At 48.8% G+C, this 23,155-nt stretch overlaps 1 protein-coding gene across 1 annotated transcript; it reads left to right on the forward strand.

Annotated features, from left to right (window-relative positions):
- The first annotated feature begins 2,046 nt into the window (after positions 1-2,046).
- LMAN2 (lectin, mannose binding 2) lies at positions 2,047-19,241 on the forward strand. Its single transcript, XM_032336891.1, has 8 exons — positions 2,047-2,413; positions 2,583-2,701; positions 9,367-9,484; positions 10,277-10,356; positions 10,530-10,691; positions 10,798-10,912; positions 14,726-14,845; positions 16,615-19,241. The coding sequence occupies exons 1-8, from the start codon at positions 2,218-2,220 to the stop codon at positions 16,773-16,775; spliced, it is 1,071 nt and encodes a 356-aa protein (XP_032192782.1). The 5' UTR covers positions 2,047-2,217; the 3' UTR covers positions 16,776-19,241.
- The last annotated feature ends 3,914 nt before the right edge of the window (positions 19,242-23,155 follow it).

Below are 23,155 nucleotides of genomic sequence, written 5' to 3' on the forward strand. Positions count from 1 at the left end.
CACTTCTCCACTACAGATGCCAGCTTCAGCTCTGACCACATCTTTACCCCAGGGACCCCAGCCAACCCTAGGACTTCCCATCTCTTAGTTCTTATCAAGTTTTCTTCCCTGCAGCTCTCAGAACTCTGTTTTCAACTTCTCTTTCTCTCCCTGGCTCCCACAGGGGATCAATTACTGATTTCTAGTCTTTGTGTGGGAGATCCAATCCCCCTTCCTTCTGTAGACTTCCCTGGATCAGGCCTTGCTATCTCTCATCTGGTCATAATGACCTTCTAGTCTGTTTCCCCACCTGGGGAAGGTAACTCCCCTCTAGTTTCTTCTCCTCACCATAGCCAGAGAAACCCATGTTGGCCACACCCATGCTTAAAACCATCCCATTGCTTTCTGGAAAAAGGCCATGTTCCTTAGCTGGAAATAGAAGGCCCTTCAAGTTCTGGCCTCAGCTATACTCTCACCCACCTCTCCTCAGCCACTCTGACCTGCTTTCATCCCTATGCTCTCTGGCATCCCTCTGGGCTTTTGCATCTCCTGTTCCCTCTGCTGAGAATGCCTTTCCTATTCATTCTTCATGGCCCAATTCCAGGTTCTAGAACAAATATTCACATTTTTACTAATTATTTATTAATCACTTCCTTTGTGCCAAGTGTGGTTTTAGATGCCGGGCATAACGGGCAAAAATCCCAGCTGTCTTAGAGGTCTAGTGGAAGATATAGATATACATTTCTGGAAGGGAATGGCAGGGGACTTTTGCTGTATTATATGTCTGTACTACATAGATGAGCGTATTACTTTAATAAGCTAATCAGAAGTATGTGATCCAGAAAGATGTCTCAGCACTAATCTTGAATAAGTTCACTCATTCAAAAGGGCAGATTCTTGAAATAAAACAAAGGAGCAACCAACCAATGATTCCACCCCCGACCCTGTGAGCTGTTGCAGGGGTTATTAATTCAAATAGCTGGAGGGGCCGGGCAGGTGTTATAAATTAGTGGCCTGTGGGAAGGCTAGCTCCAAAGAGGAAGGGCTTTGTAAGGCCACATGGGCGTAGTGTGGTTGGATCTCCAGATTTTCCTGAAAAGCCGGAAATTTGGATTTCTGATGTTAAGTCTGTCGATTTAGAAATACTGATGGGCGCCTGGGTGGCTCAGTGGTTTAATGCCTCTGCCTTCGGCTTGGGTCATGATCCCAGAGTCCTGGGATGGAGCCCCTCCTCAGGTTCTCTGATCCACGGGGAGCCTGCTTTCTCCTTTCTCTCTCCCTGCCTCTCTGCCTACTTGTGATCTCTGTCTGTCAGGTAAATAAATAAAATTTTTAAAAATAAATAAATAAAATAAAATCGATATTTAAATCATTGTATTGAAACAGCATGAACAGGTAAAACAGAGCTCTACCCCCCAGCTGTGTGCCAGCAGTTTTTGACCTCTGGTCCACAGGTGGCTTTTCTGGACCATTCATGGCCCCTTCCAGCTGCAGCGGGCGGGCACTAAAGTGATTTGGATCCGGGTGGGTAGCAACCGTCTCAGGAGTCCGGGATAGGATCCGGGTCCACTCCTCTGGCTTAAACCCTACTGGGCCACCCGAGTTGGAAGTAGTGGATGCCCGCAACTGGGAATTCTACGTCTCCAAAGGCCTGGTGCTAGGAGAGAGGTGGGGCCAGAAACCTTTAAGACTGGGTAGCCAGAGCCACCCAGTGAGTACGAGGGGGCGAGGGAGCTGGAATTCAGGCTTCCTCCTTCCATTCTGAGTTCTTTCCCCCCAGGACTGGGAAATGTTACTCCAGAGATGCGATCACCGGCTGGCGGCCAAGCTCGTTCTTCCTCTGCCCAGCCCGCGCGAACCCCCCCAAACTACAAGTTCCAGCATACCTCGCTTCGCACACGCCCCTCGTGCTGCCCCGAGTCCTACTATCCCTCTGTTCCTCATTGGCTCACAAGCCAAACGTGCTGTTCCACGATTGGTTGCGGCTCTTGTCGCTCCTAGAAACCCATTGCTGAGGCTGGCGGACAGGTTCCTTGGAGCCGCCAAGGAGATGGAACGGCATTTGGCCAGGTTGGGGGCCTGCTCGGTAAATAAAGCCGTCTTCCTTTCGGCTGCGAGGCTTTGCTTTTTTTTAACTTCCCGGTGACATTAGGGTTGAAGGGTTTCCCGCCGGAGACATGAGGTGGGACACCCGGAAGGCGGAAGTCCTAGGGCGGAAGTGGGCCAGAGGAACGGAGAATGGCGGCGGAAGACTGGATTTGGCGCTGGGGCTGGGGCCGGCGGTGCCCGGGGAGGCCTGGGCTTCCCGGCCCCGGCCCTGGCCCCACTACACCTCTACTTCTCCTCCTGTTGCTGGGGCCCGTTGTTGCGGATATAACTGACGGCAACAGTGAACACCTCAAGAGGGAGCATTCGCTTATCAAGCCCTACCAAGGTGAGGCCTGGGGCGGGAATGAGTGCAGGGTGAGGGCGAGGCTGGATAGGGTTGGCTAAAGGGGTTTCCTTGCTCCTGAACAAAGCAGCTCTGTGGGTTTTCTGCCTCTGGCAAGGCCATTGCTGGCCTGGCCTCTTACGCACCTGTCTACACCCCTCTCTCCCCACAGGGGTCGGTTCCAGCTCCATGCCCCTCTGGGACTTCCAAGGCAGCACTATACTCACGAGCCAGTACGTGCGTTTGACTCCGGATGAGCGCAGCAAAGAGGGCTCTATCTGGAACCACCAGGTGCGTGACTCCCAGGACGCTAGGTGTATCCTTAAGTAAGCTACTACTCCCAGTCTCCGCAACACCCCAGATCTGAGCTTGGTTTGAAGGCTTGTGATCCCCCACCCCCCACAAGGTAGCTTCATCTTGACTCTTGAAGTTACTGTGAATGACTGCTGAAGTTAACTGTGTGGGGAGCTGTGCCTGACACTTGACACCTTTCTCATCTAGTTTCTTGGAAAGCCAGGTGAATTAAGTGATGTTATCTCCGTTTTACTGACGAAGCTAAGACTCAGTTGAAAGTGCCTGACTCAAAGTCACATAGCTAGTAAGCAGTGGAGCTCATAGCTGTCTGAATTCAACTCTTAATAGTGGGATAAGTGGAACAGATGGAATCCTTATTGGGTATTTTGTGTGTGTTAGCCACTGACCTTAATTAAATAGCCTTATTGCATTTAATTCTCAAACAGGCTGTTTCAGAGTAGTTGGTTGTCACGGCTTTATGCAGAGCTGACACAGACATTGAATGGTATAATCAGTATTTAAAGTCTGATCTGTCTGATATCGAAGCCCAGCAATTCACTTGCAACACATGCCCCCCTTGCTCCCCGTGTACAATGGAGGAATCCCTTAGAAATACTTGCGGACTTAGTCCACTGCTTTACTGAGGGTCTTGTCATCACTGATAATAGAGGAGCTGGACTTGTGGGCACTTTTGATTTTTGTGACCTTCAGTCTAGAGGTTAGGGAACCTCCGGTGTCACTGGCATGTCGTATGTGACCAGTGGCCAAAATAAGTTGCTATGCAGACTCCACACTGAGGAAGTCTAGGTCAGGAAAGGGGCAAAAGGGGACTAATTTGGGGCTGGGTCACCGCTTGGGCTGGAAGCTGTTCTTACCTCAGCGTACCTGATTCCACTTCTTCCCATAGGCCTAAGCTGTTGGCCATTGTCCTAGTTTTCTTCATCACCCTGTTCTTTGGTCCATTCTGAATGGCTTCCCCATTTAGTTCTAGGAGCCCACACTGTCCTTGTCCTTGTCCATCTGCCTGTCCCTTCTGCTCCTCCTCTCCTTTCTGCTAGGGGCATCTGGGTTACTTTCTTCAGCTTTCACTCTGATCCTCATAGCCTGGGGTCTTCTGTGAAGGTCTTAAACAGACATTATGTCTACACAGTCTGGCTCCTGGTGCTTGGCATCTCCATTTATACTGGTAATTTTATACAGCCTCTCTGGCTGCCTTCTTGCCTCCGGACCTTTGCACTTGTTGTTCCCTGTGTCTGGGACACTGCCTCCTGGTTCTTGATGCCTGCCTGCTTCTTTCTCGTCTGGTATGGCTCAGCTTGAGTGCCACCCACTCAGTATTTCATTAACTACTCTGTCTCCCCCGCGTCACATCCTGTCATTATTCTGTCTTAGGGTTTTCAGATAATTTTTAAAAATTATAATGTGTTACATTGTTTATGGGAGTGAGTTCAGTATGTCATTAATTTCTATTTTTTAAAGTAAGGTACAAATAGTGCTGGAACTTTTAGAAATTGGTTCAGCTACAAGTAACTTACTTATGGTTGTAGGTAACTGTTGGGTGGTATTGTCAGTGGCTTGGTGATGTCACAGGGCTGAGAGAGTTCTGCACTTAACTTCATCAAATTTTCAGTCTGGAATATAATTCTCTTCCTTCCCCCACGTCTCCATTCACTTCTAGGGACTTTCCTATTTAGCCTCGCAGATACTCTTGAAAGAGTTGGAGTGGTTCCTGTAATTCTTGAAAGAAATTACTTGGAATGCTTAGAACTTTCTCCCTGTTGTTTCCCAAGAACTTTCCTTTACTGGAGAGGTGCTTTCTGGATGTTTCTTTGTCTCCCTCACTCTGGGAAGGGCCCTGAATTAGCCAAATACGCATAAGCACCTGCTGTGGTCCCAAGAAGAGAAAACATAGCTTCTACTGGTTTGGGGTGGAGTGGTCCAGACCAGGGAGTGGCCCCAAGGTGACTGGAACTCCCAAGAGTCTGATGGCTGGAGCACAGGACAGAGGGAAGCCCAAGGGGCTGATTGGGCCCATCCTGGGGAGCCTTGTGTGGGTTGAAGAGTAGTATTTAAGCTTTTGTGGCTGATGTACTGTCCGAAAGTATATATCCTCTTACGCTTTTTAGAAGTTGATATCCAGAACTGCTTTTCTTTTTTTCTTTTTTTTTTTTTTTTAAAGATTTTATTTATTTATTTGACAGAGAGAAATCACAAGTAGTCGGAGAGGCAGGCAGAGAGAGAGAGAGGGAAGCAGGCTCCCCGCTGAGCAGAGAGCCCGATGCGGGACTCGATCCCAGGACCCTGAGATCATGACCTGAGCCGAAGGCAGCGGCTTAACCAGAACTGCTTTTCTTACATTTAAATGTTTGCAAAGGATGTAGTTTCCAGTATATTTTAAATATTGCCATTTTATTTATTTTTTTTTTTGAAGATTTTATGTACCTACCTATGTACTGAGGGAGAGAGCATGATCCCTGGTTGGGGGGTAGGGAGAGAGAATCTTCAGCAGACTCTGAGCGGAATGAACGGAGTGGGTATGAGATCATGGAAATCATGACCTGAGCTGAGACCCAAAATCAAGAGTGGGATGCTCAATTGACTGAGCACCCAGGTGCCCCTAAATATTGCCATTTTAAAATGAAACTGTTCAGTACTCTTAATTGTATTCAGTGGAATCTAAATATTTCCATTTGATATTCACTGTATGTTTTAAATGCTGTGAATCAGCCCAAATTATACATCAGGTTTTTTCTTTATTGAATTTGTATTTTCATTTCATCCCACATAGAATTTTGTTCTGTGCAGTGTATTTAATGCTTGAAAATCTCTTACTGATGAGTGTGTCTCATTCCTTTCCAACTAAAATAAGTGTAATAATGTAAACCTTTTAACTTTGGTGGGACCTTAAAACTAAGTTTTAGTATTTGGGTACTAAAACTAAGTTTTAGTATTTAATACACATTTGGTCAAAATAAATGCATCACACAATTTTTGGATAATTATCGTAGAAGTAGAAATTTGTTGAAGTGTGTCTCTGTCTGGATGGTTGTTATTGTCAGAGTAAGATTGGCCTCAGCACCATTTCTGCTTTTTGTTTTTGTAGATGTGAGTGCTGGGAATCTGTTCACTTAAATAGTAGATGAGGATGGAGGGAGTTTTGTTACAGCAGAGTTACTTGACATTTTCAACTTCCTTAGGTTTACAAACCCCAAATCACGTAGTGATTCTTATCAAATGTTTCATGATGTATCAGCTGACTCTTTGATTAGCTCTGCCTCCCACTTGTGAGCAAAGGCATGGAAATCACCTGTAGCCAGGTGATTCTGATTTAGTTGGCCCCAGGGAGGGCAAGGGCGTTCAGATTACTGAGCGCCCCAGCCGGCTCAGCTTTGCAGTGAGGATGGAAAAGCATGGCCATGTCACTCTCTGTGTCCAAAAGCAGCTTCTAAATCAGTTCCAGCTGGTACCTTACCAGACCCCACACTGAGCACACTGCCTGACACGGGGCTGTATCTCACCACCCTGAGACCACAATCCAAGAGTTGGATGCCCAACTGACTAAGCCACCCAGGCGCTTGGATTTTGGTTTTGTTTACCTTCCTATTATTTATTTTCTATTTGTACTGCTCATTCTCTGTTCATTTTTCTCACCAGTTGTCTCGGGTTGCTTAAGTTTTGTTCCATTTTTAGTCTTCTGCTAGGTTGAAAGTTCTTTGCCTGCGGGGCACCTGGGTGGCTCAGTGGATTAAGCCTGTTTTTGGCTCAGGTCATGATCTCTGGTTCTGGATAATTTTCCTTCTTTCTGATGAATGAAAGACAGTTTTAATGTTTCTGTTTATCTAAAAATGTCTTAATTTCACCTTCATTCTTGCAGGATAACATTTGCTAAGTATAGAATCCTGTGTCATTTTCTTTTAACTCCCAAATGTTTCAAACTGTTGTTTTCTTGCTCCCAGTGTTTCTGTTGAGAATCCCAGTATCAGACTAATTGTTCCTTTGAAGATAATCTTGTGTGCCCCCCTCTTGCTTTTTAAGACTTCTTTTTCTCCCTCCCTCCCACCCTCTCTCCCTTTTTGATGTTTCTAGGTATGGTTTTATTTTTATTTGTCTCCTTTGGTTTGTAAGATTTAAGATTTGTGGTGTAATGCCTTTGAATCAGTTTTAGTTAGTACGTGGACATCTCTTTAAATATTCCTTTGAGGCACCTGGGTGGCTCAGTGATTTAAGCCTCTGCCTTCAGCTCGGGTCCTGGGATTGAGCCCTACATCAGGCTCTCTGCTCAGCGGGAAGCCTGTCCCCGCCCCCCCCCCCGCCCCCCCGCCTGCCTCTCTGCCTACTTGTGATTTCTTTCAAATAAATAAATAAAATCTTAAAAAAAAAAATTCCTTGACCTGTTGTCTCACTTCTTATCTTGAAACTCCAGTTATACGTATCATTCATTCTCTGTCTCTTACTGACAATTTTGTATCTACCACTCGTTCTCTGTGCTTCCTCCTGGATATTTTTATCTACCTGACTGGCCTTGAGATCACTGGTTCTCTCTTTGTTTTTAATCTGTTGTTGAACCTGTCTGTTATATTATTATTTTCAGTTATTCTTTTAGTTCTGGAATTTTTTTGTGAGGCGATTTTTTAAAAATTTAAGTTATTTCCCAAAGTTCTCAATTTTGTCTTTTATCTCCTTGAAGTAGTAAGCTAGTTATTTGAAAGTCCAGTATATGGAGTTCCCATTAGCCTGTCTCTCCCTCCCTTTTGGTTTTGATAACTTGTCTTTTGTGTTTCTGATTATTTATTGTATGCTGGATACTATATTTTGTAAGATTGTTTGTTGAACAATTTCAGGTGTGGGTGAGTCACTTTAGTCTACTTTCAGGGATGAGAGGGCTCAAGCTGGGCTCCTGCCCCTGGTAGGGTTTTCCTCGCTCTCATTTTTGGGTTGTTTTCTTTGTGGTCTCAGCCCAAGGCAAGGGTGGTTCACCAGGCCTTTCACTCCCTCAGTAGAACTTGGCATCAGTCTTTGTCCATCTTTTCCTGAGAGTTGGTCTCCTCGGCTCTCAGCTGTCCCCTCTAGAATCTGCAGATTTCCACAGAGCCAGTGAACTCCCAAGAACTGGGAAGGCCGAGATTTCACACTACTTGCCAGCTGTTGGTTAGGTGTCTGGCATCTGTGTTCCTGGGCTGAAACTGGGATTCTTCATCTTGGTTTTTGGTTCCCAGAGCCAGAACAGTAAGTCTGATGAATCAGTGAATGCCCCAGCCAGATCATCTAAGAGGGGATATAAAGTTTTCTGTTTTTGAGTTTTAAAAATTATATTAATGATATAAAATTCAAATACAGAAAGTAAACATGTCTTGTAGTTCTCCTCTCAAAGTCACGTATCATTAATGTTGGCCCATGTTCCGTTCATTTTTATTTTCTCTCTGTATACAAATTTGAACTTTGTCAGCTTACTTTTCTCCTGTTAATATCTTTGGTATCTTCAAGTATAAAGGCGTACGGATGTGCTGTGGTCTGTTAAAAAGCTGCAACAACCAGACTGCCCCCAAGAAAATGGGAGCATCTACAGTCCCATTGGTTGTTTGAGAGCATGTGTTTCTTTTCATCCTCCTCTACACTGGTATTAATGATCTCTTTAATAGTTGCCAATCTGATAAGTCAACAACATCTTGTTTTAGTTTGCTTTTCTAATGGGCCTTTGTTTAAACACTTGCTCGCATCCCCATCTGTAGACTTCCCCCATGTGGATTCTTGTCAAAGTATGTGTGTCAACACCTTAGTTTTCACCAGCAACTTCCTGGTGGGTGAGGCTAGGCTGTTCCCCTTATTGTGGACAGTGCCCAGCTCTGAAGCTGGTGTTCCTGAATACCAGGGAATATCTGTCTTTTCTCACATCACAACAGCCCAGAGACCCCAGAGCATGAACTTTCCAGCCCACCAGCCCTGGCACTGTCCTCACACTGAAGCTGGACTGGGTCTGCAAGAGGCAGGAAGGGTGCTGGCCAAGAGGTTGGGGTTTGGAGTCATCCATACCCGGATTTGAGTGTCTCAGTTTGGAAACATGGTTAGAAAGGAAGACAGTAAGGTGGGAGACCAGAAAAGAGTTGCTGCACTTTGTGTTAAAGGCCTGAAGGTCATGGGAGGTATAGAAGACACAGCAACAGTTTGAGTCTGACAGATCTGGGTGATCGTAACCTGCTGTGGTTAAGTCCACTTAACCTGCTGTGGACAAGTTATTTTGTCTTTGAATGGGTTTTCTGTTTTGTAAAACATGTGGCTCAAATAGGGGTAGTAATCCTTCTACAAGATTTTGGGGCAGAAGTAGTGGGGATGGAGAGGAAATGGCTGGTTTGGCTGGTGTTGAAGAAAGTGAATCATAGAGTGAGAACCTGTGGCCAGGCCAAAGAGAAGACTAGGGCCAGGATGGGCAGCCCTGGGACACTGGGTGGCCCCTTCTTCCCCACCTGGGAGGCCCAGCAGCCCCCTCCCTTCCTGTGGAGAATGTCAGGGGGGTCGGGTGTCTGTTGGTCAATGTCACTGGTGACTCTGCTGCCTGGCCCTGTTCCAAGGAGTGACAGTCTCAGTGGAGGAGACAGGCTTGGCTGGTCACCTCTAGCTGGCAGGATAGCCGGCGAGTTCTGAGCGGCTCTCTGCTTTCCCTGCAGCCCTGCTTCCTCAAGGACTGGGAGATGCATGTCCACTTTAAAGTCCATGGTGCTGGGAAGAAGAATCTCCATGGAGATGGCATTGCCTTGTGGTATACCCGGGACCGCCTTGTGCCAGGTAGGGACGCACTTATCTAGGTGAGGGCATTCTGTACCCTCCGGTTAGGGTCCTACTGCTCCTCTTTGAGTCTGCTCTGGGAAGTGTCCCTTTAAGAAGAGGGCTAGCTGGATCCTAGCAGCTATACCCCGTTGTGGCCTGGTGGTGTACACCAGCTAAGAAACGATTTTACCATTCGACTTTTTTTTTCCCCGATTTATTTATTTACTTTAGAGTGTGCGCTAGAGCATGTGAATGAGCATGCGTGAAACAGGGGGAGGGGCAGAGGAAGAGGGAGAGGGAGCCGAGCTGAGCACAGAATCTGATGCAAGGCTCAATCCCAGGACCCTGAGATCATGACCTGGGCCGACTCCAAGAGTTGGATCCTTAACTGACTGAGCCACCCAGGCATCCCATCATTCTACCATTTTTAAAATAGCAAAAACAAGACTATGTGGCTGAGACCATATGTGTCTTAAAAGTCTAAAATGTTTTCTCTCTGGCCCTTGACATAAAGTTGCTGACCCCTGGGTTAGAAGATGGGGCTTCCTCTGTAGGGGTCCTTGCCCTCTTGTCACCTGACAGAGGTGACAAGGCCAGGTGCTGTTCCTCAACAGTTTTCGTTTCAGATTTTGAGTCTTCTCTGCTGCACCCCTGACACCTCACCTCCCTTAGAGATCCTTCCCTTCCCTGGGTGAATGACCTCAGATTAACCTTTCTTTCCCCCACCTGCACTGGTATTACTTTGTCCTTCAGGTACCAGGGGACAACTCCAATATCTCCCATTATGAGAGCATCTCCTTCTAATTCCAGGGCCTGTGTTTGGGAGCAAAGACAACTTCCACGGCTTAGCCATCTTCTTGGACACATATCCCAACGATGAGACCACAGAGGTATGCCTCTGCCTTCTGCCTCTGACAGGACAGGAAGGGCCGGGCAGTTGGCCGGAGGGTTGGGGACCAGGACATCTCCCTGGTCTTGGCACAGTGGGACCTCCAGGGATTGGGGCCCCCACTGCCTCCCACAGGTTGGGCTGGCCATGGAGTAACTGGTGTCTTGGTCTCAGCGTGTGTTCCCGTACATCTCGGTGATGGTGAACAATGGCTCCCTGTCCTACGACCATAGCAAAGATGGCCGCTGGACCGAGCTGGCGGGCTGCACGGCCGACTTCCGGAACCGCGATCATGATACCTTCCTCGCTGTGCGCTACTCCCGGGGCCGTCTGACGGTGAGCAGGCAGGCCAGGGCCAGCTCTGTCTGTAGGGGCTCAGGGAGGTGGCTGGGCTTGAGCACACCCAAGTTGGGTGTGTACTTAACTTGCTGGCTGGCTGCAGGTGATGACTGACCTAGAGGACAAGAATGAGTGGAAAAACTGCATCGACATCACGGGAGTGCGCCTGCCCACAGGCTACTACTTCGGAGCCTCGGCTGGCACGGGAGACCTATCTGGTGAGTGTGTGGGCTGAGCAAGGCATTAAGCTTTTCGCTGGTCTGTCAGAGGTTTGCGATGCAGTTGATCACTTTCCTTCTTGAACTCCCTTCATTTGGGTCTGCATGTACCTGCATTTCTTCCTTCACTTTCCAGCATCTGGGAATGTTGGCACACCTGGGGCTTACTGCATGAGCACTCCCTCAGCCATCTTCCATGCTCTTGAGCAGCTAGAGGGCTTTGAATCCAGATGCTGCAGAGTCCCATCTTTCCATCACCAGCTCAGACCTTTCCAGACCTATGTAACCACCTGCCTGCCCAACATCTCTACGTGGATTCCCAACAGGCATTTTAGCCTTCACATGCCCACAGCTGAAGCCCACTTCTTGCCACCGAGGCATAAATGACCCCTCTGTTACTTTAGTTGTTCAGCCCAAAAAACCTTGGTGTCATTCCAGTCTCATTATTTTTCCCCTCTTACATGCCACCTCTCATTCTTTGGCGAGTCCTGCTGGCCTTGTCTTCTCAGTGCAGTGGACCACTTCTCTCCCCTCTGTTACTACTTGGCAGGTCCGGGCCATTGTCTTCACTCACTTGGGTGACTGCATGAGCCGCCCATGTGGTCCTCTTCTTCCACACTAGCCCCCGACTGTCTCTCCCAGCTCAGCAGCCAGAACGATTCCATAAAAGCTCGAGTGAGATCTCACCACTGCTCGTGTCTCCTGCAGAGTCAAGGCCACTGTCTGTCCTAGTAGTGGTCTGCTGGGCCTTGTGTGCCAGTGCCTCTCCTCACCCCCCATCACCTGTGACTCCTGGCTCCCTGCTCCCTGACATCACCCATGGCTTTTCCTCAGACATGCCAGCGCCCTACGCCAGGCCTTTGTGCCTGTGCCTTACCCTCCTCTCTTTCAGGTCCTACTCAGATGTCACTTCCTCAGTGGGACCTTCCCTGATTCCCGTTATTTATTTTTTTACTTTTAAAGATTTTATTTATTTATTTGACATAGAGAGAGATCACAAGTAGGCAGGCAGACAGGCAGAGAGCGGCAGGCGGCGGGGGACTGGCGGGAAGCAGGCTCCCTGCTGAGCAGGGAGCCCGATGCGGGACTCGATCCCAGGACCCTGAGATCATGACCTGAACTGAAGGCAGAGGCTTAACCCACTGAGCCATCCAGGCACCCTTTATTTACATTTTTAAAGTAAGCTTTACACCCAGTGTGGGGCCTGACCTCACAACCCCAAGATCCAGAGTCACATGCTCTACCAGCTGAGCCAGCCAGGCACCCCTGCTTCCCTTATTTAAAATGGCACATGAATATAGTCTTCTCTGCACTCTTTACTGCCTTTCTTGGATTTATTTTTCTTCATAGTATTTAACTATCTTGGAATCTACCATATAATTTGGATTTGATGTGTCCCTTTCACCAAACTGTATGTTTCATAAAGTCAAGGCTCTCATTTGGCCTACAGTGTGCTCTGTAAGCACTGGGCTGCTGTCCGCCTGTGCAGGCTTTGCTGGGCCACTGGGTCTGGGTGACACTTGATAGTGACCTTTGGCTATGGTACTCAGAAGGCATCAGGGCCCTCAGAGGGCACCAGGCCCAGGCCCAGTTGCTCCTGACCAAAAGTGGGAAGCATTGTACAGAATCAGACAAAGGGCTTATTCATCCTCAGGATAGACCTTTCCAGGGCCTGTAATCCAGCCACTATCTGGGAACCTCCCCTTCACAGAAATGCCTGGGTCCACTTGGTCCCCAGAGAGTCATTGCTTTGGGGTATTAAAAGTTTTTGGTATGGATATTTTAATTATATACCCCAGAGTGGGGAGAATCGTCTAGTAAGTCCCTTTGCCCCTGTTTCCCAGCTTCAGGGAATCATTAGTTGCTGGTGGACAACGTGGCAGTCAGTTATCAGCTGGCTGTCAGTCTGATTTCATCTAGGATTCCACCACAGTCTTCCCCCTCAGTCTTCCCCCTCTGGAATTTCACCTGATCGTATTTCAGCCTATGTCAGGAGAAGGTTCTGGGAGCAAAGCCAGATCTGTGGCAGTGGATGCTCTCTGAGGCCGTTTGGCAAGGCCCTAGTGGAGACTGCTAGAGATGGCTATCTGCACAGTAGTGCCTGGCCATTCATCGGAGGTGTGTGAGTGCGAGCCTCTGCAGCAGGCCGCTCACGAGTGTCCCATGATGGCGTGGCCACTTTTCCCTTTTTTTTTTTTTTTAAGATTTTATTTATTTATTTGAGAATGAGAGAGAGCGAGTATGAGAGGAGAGAAGTCAGCAGGAGAAGCAGACTCCCTGCTGAGCAGGGAGCCCGATGTGGGACTCGATTCTGGGGCTTCAGGATCATGACCTGAGCTGAAGGCAGTTGCTTAACCAACTGAGCCACCCAGATGCCCCACTTTTCTCTCTTATACACCTGATACCGTGGGGAGTTTGAGAGTGAAGGGAATCTCCCCACGTTCACAGACCTAGGAAGGGCAGAACTCAGATGGGAACTGCTGTCAGACCTGAGAGTCAGGACTTGTCCCTGGGCCCCCGGGGCTATGCACACTGGACTGGCAGGTACCACAGGGCTCTGCCTGACCCAGCTGCCAGCTCCCTGTTCCTTAGTCTCTCCCTTTTCCAGTCTCCAGAGTTCTTGGCATGAGGCTTTGCCTCACGTTCAGCTCATTAGCCACATTGATACTAGATTTAAGGGACCAGCACCCTTGTCTCGGGTTGGAACCTCCCCATCTCAGAATGGGGTGATCCCTTAGTGTCAAGCAGAGGTTCTCTCTCTCTCTCTTTTTTTAAAGATTTTATTTATTTGGGGCGCCTGGGTGGCTCAGTGGGTTAAGCCGCTGCCTTCAGCTCAGGTCATGATCCCAGGGTCCTGGGATCGAGTCCCGCATCGGGCTCTCTGCTCAGCAGGGAGCCTGCTTCCTCCTCTCTCTCTCTGCCTGCCTCTCTGCCTACTTGTAATCTCTCTCTGTCAAATAAATAAATAAAATCTTTAAAAAAAAAAAAAAAGATTTTATTTATTTGACAGACAGAGATCATAGGTAAGCGGAAAGGCAGGCAGAGAGAGAGGAAGGGAAGCAGGCTCCCCGCTGAGCAGAGAGCCCGATTCGGGACTTGATCACAGGACCCTGAGATCATGACCTGAGCCAAAGGCAGAGGCTTAACCTACTGAGCCACCCAGGCACCCCAAAGGTTCTCTTCTGCCCACACTGTTAGACCCGACCTTTTCTCACGTCTCCTCAGGGACAGTCACTGCCCAGGAATTGGCGCCTAGCCCTCAGGTAGCTGAGTGGTTTGTCTGCATCTTGTTCTTGGGTCTCTGACAGGAGTGCCTGGCAGCTGCTCGCTGCCCCTAGGGAGGATCAGGCTTCTCAAACAGCCATAGAATAACATGCAGGTTTTCTTCTGGTACATACTATCTGCTGGGCAATTTCTTGTGCTTTGTATGTACTATCTCATTTTCTTACCATGATAACCAGGCAAGGTGGAAAGTATCATCCAGATTTACAAACAAGGAACCTGACTCAGGATTTAGACCCAGCTGATTCTCAGTGTAAAACCCATGCTTTTTTGTGTGTGTCTGTTCTGCCTCCTCGCAGATTTCTTAATGTTTTAGAGGTATTACAGCCTCTGGAACACTGCCTGCTGGGGATGGCTGGAGGTCGCTGGAAAGAAAACAGGCACCTCAGGAGGCAGGAGCAGGGTTTGCCCTGGGGGACCTGGCCACTTTCCCTGATTGGAGAGGCAGCCCGGAGCTGGGGAGGGGCATGGGCCATGTGCCTGAAGGCAGGCTCTGTACCCCTTATAATAAGCTAACTCTGGGTCTTGCAGACAATCATGACATCATCTCCATGAAGCTGTTCCAGCTGATGGTAGAACACACTCCTGATGAAGAGAACATCGACTGGACCAAGATTGAGCCCAGCGTTAATTTCCTCAAGTCACCCAAAGGTAGATGCTTGAGGCTCACCCCAGCTTGGGCAGCCTTATGCAGGGTGGGGGTGGGGCCGGCTGGGCTGAGTGCCTGTGGTCTATTTGCTCTCACCTGGTTGGGTTGTGGCCTGGGGTTTTAGAGTAGCAATCAGTGCTAATGAACAGATGTGAGAACACCTGGCCTCTGCTTCTGCCAGTGCTTGGTGCTGGGTTGATGGGCATTAAAGACAGAGGGGCCAGATTGTTGGTGTTGGTGGTGTGCAGGGCATTCTGATACAATATGTGTGTGGCCTCAGTGAATGGCCTGGGCGGGAGATCCTGCCCCGAGCTGGGGGAACTGATCCTCCAGCTTTTCTCAGCTAGAAACAAGTAAAGCCAAAATTTGACCTTAAGTTTTTGCCAAGCCACAAAGGCCCAGACTCTGCCCCTGGCACTAATTAGCCACCAGCTTGTCTTCACAGAGCAAGGGTTCTGGTTGAAGAGAAACTCCTGTGTGTGTGTGGACATACACCCCAAGAACCTTGAGGTTGTGCCTGTGGGTTGGGGTTGGGGCCCCGAGGAGCCTCTCAGGCTAGCCCAAGGTCTTCATGTAGAGTGGGAGCCAGAGTGGAACCCAGCATTTTACGTGACGTCTCACTGTTTTAAGATTCAAATTACTTTTAAACATCTCGGGCTAAACAGACCCTGCCATACACCACTGTTTTTGCAACCTTTGATTGAAGAGTTTTTGGCTGCTGAGGGCTTTTGGAGACCTAATCTGCTCTGACCTACCCAGCAGCCCTAGGAGGTTGGCCACGTAGGGATTAACTAGTTTGCAGACTTGTTGCTCTTTTCATTCCTTTAGCAGATGGTTCCAGAAATTCCACTCGGTGCCTAGCTGTGGGCTGTCCTGGGGCTTAGTCTAGTGACTGAGGCAAGAGGAGGAGAGAGGCTGGTGTTAAGACCGTGTCAGCAGGCCTGCCCTGTTCAGGTTGTGTGGGAGGGGAGGATGTAAGTTGGCTCCTGGCTAGCATTCAGGCCTGGCTGGGAGGAGGCCCTGAGTAACCCCCACAGTAAGGAGTGGAGGGTTGTGGCTGCGGAGGGAGGCCAAGTGGCAGGAACAGGGCCCAGGCTGCAAAGGGCAGAAGGGCCTGAGTCCAGACCCGAGTCCCTTCACCAGAGACTGATGAACTTGACAGATTGTTCCTGCCGTCAGCCTCCAATAAAAGGGAGATCAAGAGTTCCCCCTCCCAGTGTGGTTGGAATTCCAGGAGATACCTAATGTGGCAGGGCCTCATTCTCGGCAGCATTGTCGATGGTGTTAGCGGGCAGAGAAGTAGTGTGGCTGGAGCAGAAGGACAGGGGGCGGGGGGCTTGGGAGACCCCCAAGGAGCCGTGGAAAGCATCCAGGTGTGAGTCAGGGCAGCCTTTGGCCAGAGCTGTGTTGTTCCAGAGGGGTGCCTTGGGCCACTGCACGGGGCTGGGGTGGGGTTTTGTGAACACAGATCTTGGGCCTACCCTGTGCAGACTCAGGCTCTCCTGGGGAGGTCAGGAACCCCAGCTTTCACTAGCTTCTTGCAGCAGAAGGCTCCTGGGGCCTTGATCTTTGGGAAGCTAGGTCCTAGTGGGATTCTGCCTCCGTCCATCCCCCTGTCCCTCACTGGTAGGGCTGTGAGCAGGCCACAGCTTCCCCTGTAGGGCTGGCTGTGGCCTGTCCCTCGGCTCCGTCCCTTCGGACTCCCCCGTCTCCTGGGAGCCTGCCTGCCACCTCCACTTTGCCACTGCAGCTCCTCTCTCTTCTCCCCCAGATAATGTGGATGACCCGACCGGCAACTTCCGCAGCGGACCGCTGACGGGGTGGCGGGTGTTCCTGCTGCTGCTCTGTGCGCTCCTTGGGATCATCGTGTGCGCCGTGGTTGGGGCCGTAGTGTTTCAGAAGCGGCAGGAGCGGAACAAGCGTTTCTACTGAGTGGCCGGTGCTCTGCTCCGGGGAAGGGCCTAGTTTTGGGCCCCAGCACTAATGTGAACTTTTTTTTTTTACTGGGATTGTAAAAGAAAAATAAGACAACCTTATTTCTTAACTGTTTCAAAGAAATGATTAAAAGTATTTTCGTACATTTTGCTTCTTGCCCAGCAAGGACAGGCTGCAGGGCTAGGGAATAGGGTTTGGCACCCCCACAGCTGGGGACAGAGGTCCTCGCCCCTCGCCAGTATCTCAGGAGCAGGAAGGAAGCTGTGCCTGGGGCTGGGCCCTGGCAGGCTCTTGAACACTGGAGGGCCCCTCAACCACATTAGGGTGGGTGCCTGAAGACGTGAGCAGTGATTTTGTTCTCTGCAGGGTGTGTCGGTGGAAGAGGAGACTGACTGGGGAACCTGGGCCTTCCCAGTTGCCCTCTGAGCTGCTTTCCAAGGCAGACCCTTGAGTGAGGCTGGAGGAGCAATCTGGTAGGGCTCAGAGGGTGACCATTTGCTAAATAAAGTGAAACAACCAACTTCAGCTGTGTAACTGTCCTAAGGGACATGCTTCTCTTTTTCTTCAAGTAACTTCCAAGTGGCCAGTGCTTTATGGCTCTCACCCTCCACCCCTCGGCCCTGCCACACAGCCCCAGGAGGCCAGTGCCATGCTCCCATTCCCAGGTGGGGAAGCACAGCTCTAGGAGGTCAGGCGAAACTTGCCAAGTGAGGGGATGCGGCCCTGTGCTGTCTCCCATGCGCCCTGAGCCTCTGGGTGAAAGGCTCCAGCCAGGGTAGAATGTGGGGTTCCACATGGAGGCTGTGACCTAAGCACAAGTGAACTCGAGGGAACTCTGGCTAAGGGGGCTTCAGGAAGATCTGGAAGGGATTCATGGGCTCAGGAGGACAGGCTAGGGTCATTATTCCCTTTGGGGTGTTCCGAGAGGAGAGAGATGGCAGAGGGAGTAGAAGAAAGCCAGAAGCTGGAGGGAAAGCACCCTTACCTGGCAGCTCTCACGGATCGGTCTGTCCTGGCCATGGCCTGCCTCTGCTCTCCAGACTGCTCTTGGATGCTGCCACAGAACAGTGTGTTCTCATCCATTCTAGAACCATCTTCAGCATCTCCCTACGTCACATTCGAGTCTCCATCTTAAAAGCGAGAGCAACCCTGTCTTCCAGTTGGAACCAGGCTTTTTGTAATTGATATTCTTGATTAGATTCTCGCAGGTGGATAGAAGTAGATGAAGTGAGGAGGAAGAACTTCCTTTTCCTGTCAATCTTTCACTCTCCTGAGCTCTTTGTCGAGCAGCTCTTCACGTTCTCTTGTCCTTCTCCATGTGCTCTCTGCACATGTAGGACACGTCCTTTGTGGGTCAGACGTCGAGAGATCGTTTACGAGACCGCAGTGAGACACGTCTGAGCAGCATTTCCTTCTCATGGGGCTGGGAGCCCATTCATGAAGCTGTAAGAGTAAACATGATATCCTTTACTGAAATATTTTACTGAGCTCACTTTCCCCCAAACTGTTTCTTTACTTGGGAAGTAGCTAACTTTGTGCTTACTACATGCCAAGCGTGGTTCAGAGCAGGTGACACATACTAACTCATCTCTCTCCACAACACTTAATCCATTCGGACACCGGAAATCCACTAGATTGGGTGGCTTCTGTCTCTCGGTGCCTCTCCCTCCTCCAGGGGGAGCGCGGTGTCCACCCTGAGGGCTGGGGTCTGGAAACCTCCACAGCTGCTACGGCCACCATCCTCAGCACCACACGCACCACACTTGGCCTTTCATTCTGGCCCCTCAGGGCCTCCCTGAATTCCTGAATGATGAGGCACGGTGGCACCCTGGACGATGTGGCTCTGGCCCTTGGTTGCACATTGGAGTCACCTGGAGAACGAAAGTCCGGCCTCTGTGTTCTCTAGTTTGGGTTTGAGGAGTCAATGGGGTGTGGGCAAGGACAGTGTGTTCGGAGCGGCCGGGTGTGGGGGGCGTGGTGCAGCCCAGGAAGGACCGCTTTGAAATAACCACGCTGGGTGGTTAGGGTGAGGTTCTAGGCTTAGGAATCAGTAGGTGTAAGACCAGTGATTTGAAGGCAGAGACTGAAGTAGTTGTGGTCTCTTCTTGACTGTCAGCGTCTTCTTTGCATCCCTTTCAGAGTTTAAACCTGGAGGTGCTTCCCTAGAAGGTTCGATGTGTGCTCTCACATCTGCTTTCTCACACATGCGGGATCATGCTGCTGTAATCCACAATTTTTGCCACATGCATTTAAAAATGGAGTTATTTCATCATAAAAAAGATAAATATGGATGTGTATCCTTGTATTTGCTGTGCAACATGAGAAATAAAGCGTTGCTGACACCTTGCATCCCTCCTTGTCCCCCTGCCCTGAGTACGAGCCCTCCTTTTGAAGGCGATTGCTGCAGGTTCTGATTTTTTTTCAAGTGTTTCTTAAAAATGTTATCGTGGAGGTATGTATCCGTAAATACATAGTAGTAGTTTGCATTTTAAAAGTTACAAATGGCACACAGATGTATTCTTGGGTCTTAAAATTCAACATTGTTTGTGAATCTTTGCATTACGTGTAGCTCAGGGCGGGCCTTGAGTGGACTCCAGTTTCTGCCTTTGGCTGTTGTTGGATGGTTGGGTGGTTTCCAGGTGTTTGGCTCTGAGAATGCTCCTCTGACCATTCTTGAGCACGTCTCCATCCAGGCTGAAGTGCACAGGAACTGCTGGGCAGATTTAGTTGCATTCCAGGATTACTCGCTGTCCCATTGTTCTCTGAAGAGGGCTGATTCCATTCTTCTCCCACCTGGTGATAGAGATGGCCTCTGGCCCTTTCTTAACACTGGCTGTTGTCAGTGTGTACTTTCTGACAGTCCAGTAAGTGCAGAAGTTTAAATTTGCATTTCTCTACCAGTCAGGTTGAGGATTTTTGTTATCTTCAAAATCCAAATCCATTTGTATTTCCTCCATGGTCTTTCGATTTTTTTTGCCGCTCCCTTTTTCTGGTCGCTGTGTATGAGTTGTCATATGGTCCTTAGGTTGTGTCCTTTGTAGAAACAGCTCAGTATGCTTATCTTTTTCCTTTTCTAATGATGTCATGTGATATACAGTCTACATTTTAATGTCATTCACTCTTTTCCAAAGACTTTTTCCCCCCAAAGGTTTAAAAATTTTGCTGTTCAAATTTAGTATGTAATTATGAAATTACCTTTTGTGTAGGGTGTGATGTAGGGACCTGGTTTTCCCATTCTGTCTAGCCAGTTATCCCGACACATTTCTTGACATTCATCCTTCCAAAGGAGCCAGCCACAGCACCACCGAGTCAGACACTCTGGATACCGCTCCCTCAGCTTCTCCTCTTGTGCAGCGGGAGGGCTCAGTGCTCAGCCACATCTTCAGCGCCTTAGCTGGATGGTTGTGGGAGAGTTGTGCCTGCTGAGATGCCGGAGGCAGTCTGCCAAGGAGGTTCTCAGTAGAAAGGGTCAGAGAGAAGCTGGTGTGGCTCTGTCCCCCTCCTCCTGCTGGAATGTGGAGGTGACCCCCAAAGGTATAGAGGCCCTCTGTGACCACCGGGGCCAAAGTGAACACCAGAGCTGGATAGAATGTGGGTCCTTAGGACATCAGGTGCTGCCACAGTCCTGGACTCCTGACCGCTGGGCTTTTATGTAAAAAAATAAATTTGTATCTACTCAAACTACCTTGAGTCCTGTTTTTGTTATTTGAGACTAAGAATAGCTCTACCTCTCCTCCATGTATATGTCTGATTTTGTAACATGTCGGCATCTTCTCTGGATTGCAGCTAATACTGACGTGACCACCGTGCCACATGCTGTCTTAAGCACCGGGACACAGCAGAGAGTAAAAGGAACTTAGGGTTCCTCATGGAACTCACAGTCCAGTGGGGACCGCAGGTAGTAGAAAGTAGGTTTAAAATATACAGTGAGCATGACTCTACCATGTTTCTACAAGCTGCCGCAACTAAGCACCATGGACTGGTGGCTTCGAAAAGCAGAAACTCATTGTCTCACAGACTGTCTGCAACCTTTGGCATTGCTTGGCTTCTGGACCTAGACCGCTGCAGTCTGAGTCCGTCAGTGCGCGGCCATCTTCACGTCCTCTTCCCTCCGCCTCCAGGTTCCCCTTTGTGGAAGGAGCTCAGTCACGCTTGGATTAGCCACTCCCTGACCTCGTCTTGTCTGGATTAGATCTACATAGACCCCATTTCCAAATAAAGTTGTATTCTAAGATACTGGGGATTGGGACTCAACATACCTTCTTGGGGGAACACAACCGGCAACCATGTGAAGGGGAACAAAATTAAGGAAAGTGGATACAAGGAGTCAGATGAAGATGGAGAAAGACCTGCATTTGGCTGAGGGAAGCAGAATGAAAATTCATTGGTAAGATTTGTGCATTTTTCCATACATAATGTTTCAGTAAACTTGAACTTACCTATCAAAAGAGAAGCTTTTACTTCGTTGTAACTGCAGTATCGACACACGACATTACAGGAATTGCAGGTGTACAGAACGGTGATTTGACAGCTCCGTGATGCCGCGCTCACACGAGTGTGGTTGCTGTCCCCGTACAGCGCTGGTGCGACACCGTCGGCTGTCTTCCCGTGCCGGACTCTCCATCCCTCTGACTCAGCCATGCCCTGACCAGGAGCCTCTGTCCCCCACACCCCTTGGCGCATTTTGCCCATCCCCCTACCTCCCTGCACCTCTGGCAACCATCAGTTCTCTGTATTTATGGGTCTGTTTTGTCTGTCTGGTCTTTTTAGATTTCATATAGAAGTGGAGTCATATGGTATTTGTTTTTCTCTGTCTGACTTACTTCACTTGGTATAATACCCTCTAGGTCCATCCATGCTGTTGGAAATGGCAAGATCTCATTTGTTTTTATGGCTGAGTGAGATTCCGATGTGTATACGTATACTATGTCTCCATCTATCGTCTGTGTATGGGGACACTTGAGTTGCTTCTGTACCTTAACTGTTGTGTGTTGCAGTGAACATGGGGGTGCATATATTTGAACTGGTGTTTTTGTTTTCTTAGGGTAAGTCCCCAGTAGTGGAATTACTGGATCGTATTGTATTTCTATATTTAACTTTTTGAGGGCCCTCCCTATTTTCCGCGGCGGCTGTGTCAGTTTGCATTCCCAGCAGCGCATGAGGGTTCCTTTTTCTGCACATCCTCACATACCTTATTACTTCTCGTCTTCAATTCTGGCTATTCTGACAGGTGTGAGGTGATCTCTTACTATAGTTTTGATTTGCATTTCCGTGATGATGAGTGGTGTTGAGCATCATTTTGTGTGTCTTTTGGCCATCTGTAATGTCATCTTTGGAAAAATATCTATTTAGGTCCTCAACCATTTTTTAACCGAATTATTTGTGTTTTTTGGTGTTGAGTTATACTATATGTTTTGGATATTAGTTGCTAATGAATATATCATTTGCAGATATCTTTTCCCAGTCAGTAAGTTGCCTTTTCATTTTGCTGATTTTTTTTTTTTCACTGTGCAGAAGTTTTTATTTTGGTCTCATCCTAGTAGTTTATTTTGCCTTTTTTTTTTTTTTTTAAGAGAGAAAGTGGGGGTGTTGGGGGGGGAGGGACAGAGGGAGAATCTTAAGCAGGCTCCACATCCAGCACAGAGCCTGATGCAGGGCTTGATCTCACAACCCTGAGGTCATGATCTGAGCCAAAATCAAGAGCAGGATGCTTAACTGACTGAGCCACCCAGGTGTCCCTTTGCTTTTGTTTTCAAAAGGGCAGGGCCGGGATGCCTGGGTGGCCCAGTCTGTTAAGTGTCTGCCTTTGGCTCAGGTCATGATCCCAGGGTCCTGGGGCAGAGTCCTGCATCTGGCTCCCTGCTGCAGGGAGGGGGTAGGGTGGTAGCTTCTCCCCTCTGCATGTGCTCTCTCTCTGACAAATACATAAAATCTTTTTTTTTTTTTTTTTTTAAATAGAATGGGTGTTGTTTTAAGAATCTCATGATCGGGGGCACCTGGGTGGCTCAGTGGGTTAAGCCTCTGCCTTCGGCTCAGGTCATGATCCCGGGGTCCTGGGATCGAGCCCCGCATCGGGCTCTTTGCTTGGTAGGGAGCCTGTTTCCTCCTCTCTCTCTGCCTGCCTCTCTGCCTACTTGTGATCTCCATCTGACAAATAAATAAAATCTTAAAAAAAAAAAAAAAAGAATCTCATGATCAATACTTGGCATTTCTTGATTTCAGTCAATAGTACCAGCAATGAATGTGACCTAAAATAATCTCACCCATGGTTTTATCGTGCTTTATTTTGATTCCCAGTTTTAGTTCCGTCATGGACTAAAGGCTAGCTTATTCAACAAGTCCTTGTTAATGAACTAGTGTGTACTAGGCAGTAGGCA

The sequence above is a fragment of the Mustela erminea genome, chromosome 3 (genome assembly GCF_009829155.1).
Source record: "Mustela erminea isolate mMusErm1 chromosome 3, mMusErm1.Pri, whole genome shotgun sequence".
NCBI classification, from domain to species: domain Eukaryota; kingdom Metazoa; phylum Chordata; class Mammalia; order Carnivora; family Mustelidae; genus Mustela; species Mustela erminea.

Excerpts from the sequence above, each read along its gene's own strand:
- LMAN2 (XM_032336891.1), top strand. The coding sequence starts at position 2,218 with ATGGCGGCGGAAGACTGGATTTGGCGCTGGGGCTGGGGCCGGCGGTGC. Across the intron at positions 2,414-2,582 it reads GCTTATCAAGCCCTACCAAG|GGGTCGGTTCCAGCTCCATG; the intron begins GTGAGGCCTGGG and ends CTCTCCCCACAG. Across the intron at positions 9,485-10,276 it reads CCGGGACCGCCTTGTGCCAG|GGCCTGTGTTTGGGAGCAAA; the intron begins GTAGGGACGCAC and ends TTCTAATTCCAG.